The 7217-nt window shown below is 39.3% G+C and overlaps 1 protein-coding gene across 1 annotated transcript in view; it reads left to right on the forward strand.

Annotated features, from left to right (window-relative positions):
- UNC5D (unc-5 netrin receptor D) overlaps positions 1-7217 on the forward strand; it is a 678804-nt gene that overhangs the window by 401089 nt on the left and 270498 nt on the right. The window contains exon 4 of the mRNA XM_012557565.1: positions 4235-4238. Within this exon, the coding sequence (XP_012413019.1) occupies positions 4235-4238 (4 nt within the window). The remainder of the gene's footprint in view (positions 1-4234; positions 4239-7217) is intronic.

The following is a 7217-nucleotide window of genomic DNA, read 5'->3' on the forward strand; positions in this document are numbered from 1 at the left end:
TGTCAGAGTGCAGGTGTCTCAACAATGCTAGGAAAAACTGTTGCTGAGAAAAAGAAACCCACGAAAATGGATCCCGCTGTACACCATCGATGACAAAGGTCAAGGGGTGTTGATGGGAAAAGATCAGCAATGACTGTTTACTGTACTTTCCAGCAAATCTGCAAAAATAAGACATTAAAGACGTTAAGATATTTTTATAGACTACTCTTAAATCCCTTCCCTCTGAATCTTAAAATATGGGAATGCGTTTTAAAACTGCATTTGTTAGACCCAAGCAGAACTAAAGAGAGAGAGACAGAGAAGATAGAAAGAGAAGGAAAGACGGGATAGATAGAGACTTGGGTGGGGGGAGGATTGTTTTTCAGGAGAGTCCAAGATTTCTTTACGATAGTTCAGCATCAGTATCTTTTATAATATAGAAAAGATTCGTAAATACATAAACTTATTTTCTTCTCCTTTAGAAGTTCTTCATCCCACCCACCCCATCATCCCACCCCCATTGAACCCTTTTTATGCCCAGGAGTGTAAAAGTCCCTCCAGAAAGAAATCAGGAGATGGAGAGCTGAGATGGTTATTGTTGTTTTATTCAAATGCTGCCTTTTGAGAGTGCTATAAAGAATACAGGACCGGGGGGATTTATTTGAGGACTCAAGAAATTCTTCATAGCAGATGTTGATGGTTTAGGGATTAAGAATAGGAGTGAACTGCTATTTGCGGAGACATTTGAGTTTCCTGGGAAATGAAATCTTCCTCTTAAAATATGCATTTCACCTTGACTATAGTAGCAATTTGGGAGGCCCTCTCCGGATATTGCCCTGGCTCTCATAGGCCAGGGAGAAGAGTCACCTCGTAAGCTATGCTCTCGACATGAGAACTATGCAAAACGTTTTTCCTATAGTTATTTAGTTAGTTAATTGGGGCCAGCAAATCTTTTACGGCTTTAAAGTAACAAGTGAGCCAAGATAGGGAATGTGTTTCAATTCACTTTCCCTTAACAAGTCTTAGGAGTTCCTGGGTGGCAAAGACATTTAATGGGCTGAGCTGCTAACAGAGAAGTTGAAGGTTCAAGTCCACCCAGAGGTGCCTCGGATGAAAGACCTGGAAATCTACATCAGAAAACCAGCCACTGAAAACCTTATGGAGCACAGCTGTACTCGAACACACATGCGGTTGCCATGAGTTGGAATGAACTTGATGGCAACTGTTTTTTGTTGTTGCTTGTTTGCTGAACAAGTCCAGATCTGTGCTCCTGCATGGCCTAGGTCAGGCCAGCCAGGACATTTGTCCCCAGTGAAGCTGAAGTAGATATTATCATGCTCTAACCAGAGTAACGGGGCCCTGGTGGTACAGTGGTTAAGCGTTTGGCTGCTAACAAAATGTTGGCAGTTTGAATTCCCCAGCTGCTCCTTGGAAACCGTATGGTACGGTTCTACTCTGTCCTCTAGGGTCTCTATGAGTTGGAATCAACTTGACAGCAACGGGCTTGACTTTTTAACCAGACTAAGGATAGCAATGGTACCTACTGCATAGAGTTATTGTGAGTGCTAGATGTATTAATAAATATTAAGTGTATAAAACTGGGCTTGGTATAGAGTTAGAACTCATCAACCATTAGCTATTATTTTAATGACTTAGTTGATACTCCATAGCACCAGCATCTTTCACCTGTAAGTTGTTAATAGATACTTACTGAAACTAATTGAAATGAATGACAATTTTAATGCCTGAGTAATCCTCTGCAGATTATGGATATATGTACTTAAAAAAAGCATTCCAGGTCAGTCCTATGTGTCTAACTCTCCCAGCACCATAGAATTAAAGGATGCTAAACATTTGAAAAATTCATGTAAAAGCTGGGCAATGAGTAAGGATGACCGAAGAATTGATGCTGTTGAATTATGGTGTTGGCAAAGAATATTGACTGAATATTGAATATGGACTGCCAAAAGAATGAACAAATCTGTCTTGGAAGAAGGACAGCCAGAGTGTTCCTTAGAAGCGAGGATGGCGAGACTTCGTCTTACATGCTTTGAACATGGTATATTGAATATACCATGGAATGCCAGAAGAATGAACAAATCTGTCTTGGAAGAGGTACAGCCAGAATGCTTGAGAAGCAAGGACAAGGTGACTTTGTCTCATGTACTTTGGACATATTATCAGGAGAGACTAGTCCCTGGAGAAGGACATCATGCTTGGTGAAGCAGAGGGTCAGCAAAAAAGAGGAAGACCCTCAGTGAGATGAGTTGACACAGTGGATGCAATAATGGGCTCAAGCATAACAACTATCATGAGGATGACGCAGGACCAGGCAGTGTTTCTTCTGTTGTACATAGGGTCACTATGAGTCGGCGCCTAACAACAACACCTAACACAAACATTGAAAAACACGGTTATAGTCTATCATTTGCAGTGATTTTAGAGTCGTGAAACACTTTCATGGTAGTAACTTAAGAACTCTCTTAAGGGATTAAAAAAAAAATTAATTATTGTTCTCGTATGTGATATACATGAGTGTATATGATAAAGTTGTGCTTTTTAACTAAAAAAAAAAGGCACCAGAATACCATTAAAACCTATGTTATGAAATGTACTTAATATGATCTCTAATATAATTTAAACGTATTTTTAATTTCTTTCCATGTAGTGAGAAGACAGTTTCTTTATTTAGAATTATTTATGCAAGTCTAGGCATGATTTGTCACTAAATATTGCATTTGACTTGGGGACCAGTGTACATTAAAATGTAAATTGAAATTTATGTGTAATGGCATCAAAAGTGGGGGGGAGGAGGCTGCCTTTAGGATCTTAACTGGGATTCTTTTGATTTGCTTGTAGGGAAAAAAATCACTTACTTTTAAATATAATTTTCATGTTTTGTTTCTAAACGTTGGATAAGAGACTTTTCTGGCTGCTATTTGCAAGCACTTCTCTCAAATAACACATTTAGCATGAGGATAGGCTTTATTCCCAATAAATGAAAAGCCAAATTGGATTTAATTGTCACTATGTTTCTTCTTTTTAAGATTGGTTTTTGAAGTACTGCAGACATCTTAATGTGCAAAGTCCGGATTTTGATAGATGAATGTAGCTTATGAATCTGATGACAGTTTATCTTGAGAGGACTTTGCAAAATTATTATAATTTTTTATATTATTCATTAGGCTGTAGTTCAACATCAGAGCTCCTTATGTTTCCTCCATTTAACCAGTAATCAATTAAGGCTTTAACAATTTAAAAACTGCAGTGGTCAAAACCCATGGCAGCTGCGACATTCAGCCTAGGGATGTATTGATTGGAGTGTCTTGACATGGTCAGGCTTAGCTAATCTCTACAAGGAGCTTCAAGAAGCCCACTGGGCTGACAGCCACTTAGAGGTCATTCCATTTTAAAGGTAAACACAAGTATTTTTTTTATGTAACTCACATTTTCATTGAAAGAGACTCACCCACCATAGTAATTGATGCATTTGAATTATGGTATTGGCTAAGAATATTGAATATACCATGGAATGCCAGAAGAATGAACAAATCTGTCTTGGAAGAACTACAGCCAGAATGCTTTAGAAGCAAGGATGAGGTGACTTTGTCTCATGTACTTTGGACATATTATCAGGAGGGACTAGTCCCTGGAGAAGGACATCATGCTTGGTAAAGCAGAGGGTCAGCAAAAGAGAGGAAGACCTTCAATGAGATGGATTGACACAGTGGCTGTAACAATGGGCTCAAAAATAGCAATGATTGTGAGGATGGTGCAGGACCGGGCAGTGTTTCTTTCTGTTGTACATAGGGTCACTATGAATTGAAACCGACCCAACGACACCAAGTAACAACAACCACCACAATAATAATTGTTAAATATACAGATCCCTGCCTCTCACCCCAGACCTATTGGATCAGACTTTGGGGCACGGGCTAGGGAAACTGTGTTTTTAACAAATTATCCAGGTAATTTTTTGATCAAATCAGAGTGTGATCAAATTAGGAACAGTGTTTCTCAAATTTGACATGCATACAAATGAACTGGGGGTCCTGTTAAAATGTAAATAATTCCATTAACATGATTCAGTAAGTCTGGTCCATGATTTCAGTTTATTTCTTACAAGCTCCCTAGTGATGCTGATACCGCCAGTCTCTGGGACATAGTTTGAGAAGCAAGGTCATAGAATATCTTTATGAACCACTAGTTGGGCAATGTTGATTTAATCCACCTATCCAGCTTCCTCATTTAATAGCTGGGTAAGTGATGCTGAGTAAGGTTCAGGGGCTTAACCAAAGGTCACCCAGCTGATGGCAGACACAGAGACAGATCTTATATCCTTTTACTCCTATCTAAGGGCTCTTGCTACTAAGCCATATTGATCTGTCATATTAAATGAGATTTTGAAAATGATCATAGAAAGAAGAATCCATGTGTATTTGAGTATTTCCTTTAGGAAAGCAGTAATTGCTTTTTTATTTCATATACGAGTAAGTTGCATTCCTCCTGATGGTCAAGTTATACATTTATGTATATATACATACACACACACACACACACACACACACACACACGCACACACGCACACACACACACACACACACACACGTATAAGGCCTATGGGTCTGTTCCTGAAAAATCAGCCATTGAAAACCCTATGGAGTGCAGCTCTATTCTGACACACATGGGGTCACCATGAATCTAGATGAACTTGACAGCAATTTATGTATGTATATATATATATGTCATGGCACGTTGCTACGTTAGTGGACAAAAAATAGGACAGGATTTGCTTCAGGAGCCAAACCACCCACCCTGTCATCTTGAACTGTTGTTTTTTCCTTAATAATCCCACACTATGTCACATAGATGTTGGCTGCCTGTGCAACTGCCTAGGGCTGGAAATATTGGAGACCCATTTTCAAAAGTGATTTTATAAAGGTAAAAATAAATACATAAAGCCAACCCACATTCCCCCAACAACGCTGGCAGAGACCTGTCTCTGGAGAAAGACTGTCATAGGCCCCCTCTCGTTTGTCTGGTTCAGTTGAGCTGGAGGTAGACGGGCATGCTGTGGCATCTGTTACTTCTGCTGCTGGATGGTTGACAAAACTAGAAATATTCAATTATTCGTAGTTGTTTATTTTCATGTGTGAACATTTGGCTGCTTAGCCCTTGCTTTTCTTCCCTGTTTTTCTCTTCCTGCCTCATCTGCTTACAAAATGGTGTGACTATACCATTAACCCTTGGTTGGTTGAACCCTTCTTAACACTTGGACCTTTTCTCCAATATGGAAGTTGAGATTTGGGGGAAAAGAGGAAACATTTGCCTGTTACAGTCACATACTATGTTTGCCACTTGATGGAAAACACAGACTGAAGCCACTGTTTCGTTGATTCAAAAAAAAAAAAAAAATCTATAAAATATGATAAATCCTAAATATAATTCAGATATTCTGCATATTTGAGACACTTCTAGAATATGCAGTAGTGCCAAGAATGAGAGAAGGGCTTGAAGGAGAACCTCATTTAAAAGCTATGAAACCCCTTACCTAAGTGCACAGGCTCATCGTAAAAATAGTATTTTCATTTGCTTCTTTGGGGGTGATGTCTTTTTGAAAACTAGGCAAGAGAGACACCCAGTTAAAAATCAGTTATGGATCTCTGCTTCATGGCGTTGATAAATAATTGTACCTGCCCCCCACCCCAAATTTTTAGTAGCCTCCTCTGGCGTGTAAATTTACATATATATACATATATATATATATGTGCGTGTGTGTGTGTGTGTGTGTATATATTTATATATATATATAAAATTAAATATAGGCATATCTGCCTGCCATTCAAATTCAGCCTTAACTTGCATTTCCAGGCTTATCTACCATTACTTCCACGCAGGTGTGTTGTGCTCCAGATGAAGGGTATGACTTAGATTCTAGGACATGGGACTCGCTTTCCCCCTCTTTGATTTCCTTGTCTTCTTTCTCCTCCCTGGAGCATATTCTCAGACCCCATCTTCCACTCCTACTCAATGGAAGTCTATCAGGGCAAAGGACATGCATTTTATTTCACTTCATCTCTAATTTTCTCCACTAAAGAAAACACGGTTTAAGACAGGTAATACAAACAGCTGATAAGCAAACAACAACAACAAAAATTTGAAGTCTTATATTTGTTCATCTTTGAGGACTCTTTGATGATGTTTTTCTTAGATTAGTTTCACATACTTCTACCAGAGTAAGTAGGGAGATAGGGAGCATCCCAGAAATTTCAAAGTAGCAAAGGTATGCTAACTAAGGCGTGGCAGACAGCAATCCATGACTAATTACGTATCTATCATGTTCCAGGTAGCACAGTAATAAATAAAATACCGTCCCTTCTTTTGAAGAGTTTACAGTACAACGAAGGAGCTATAAATAAGTAGTTTCAATAGAATGATGTTAGTGTTAAGCACAGTATGTTTGGGGAAACCACAAGAGGGACAGTTTGCTGGTTTTAGAGGCCTGAGGTACAGATTCTGAGCTGATGTGTGAGTTAATTCCTGAGGAAGAAGCAAGGTTAACAATTTAAAGAATGTGCATTCTAGGTGAAGGAAGGAACTTGAGTAAAAGCATAGAAAGATCAAAGAGCATGCCTGTGTGGAAAAAAAGTAGCACAGCACCTTTGTTGTTGATGACGGATACACTGCAAGGTGAGGAGATGGGGCTATCCAGGAAAATTAGGTAGGTCAGATTATGGAGGACCTTTGAAACCTCTGCCAAGAATTTAGTTTCATCCAAGATGTGGTTTGAGCCCCCAAAGTGTCTTAAGCAAGGCAATGATAAGGTCATATTTTCTAAATCCCACCATTTACCACACAAGAGAGATTTAAGGGGAGCTAGACTTAAAGACTCCCAGCCTCCTCTTACCTTATCTTATACTAGAATGTTCCTCACCACTTCTGTGTTCTTACTATAGTGATATTTTTTCTTCCTCACATAAACTACGATTGTTCCTGTTTCAGAGTCCCTGGATGACACAAACAGTTAAAACACTCAGCTGCTAACAGAGATTGCAGGTTCTCATGAACCCAGAGCCTCAGAAGAAAGGCCCGGTGACCTACTCCCCAAAAATCAGCCATTGAAACCCTATGGAGTACACTTCTACTCTGACGTGTGTGGGGGTGCTATGAGTAGAATTGATTGGACGGCAGCTGGTGGTGGTGGTGTTCCTGTTTCAGGTCATTTTTTTTTTTTTTTT

The sequence above is a fragment of the Trichechus manatus genome, unplaced genomic scaffold (genome assembly GCF_000243295.1).
Source record: "Trichechus manatus latirostris isolate Lorelei unplaced genomic scaffold, TriManLat1.0 scaffold00109, whole genome shotgun sequence".
NCBI lineage: Eukaryota > Metazoa > Chordata > Mammalia > Sirenia > Trichechidae > Trichechus > Trichechus manatus.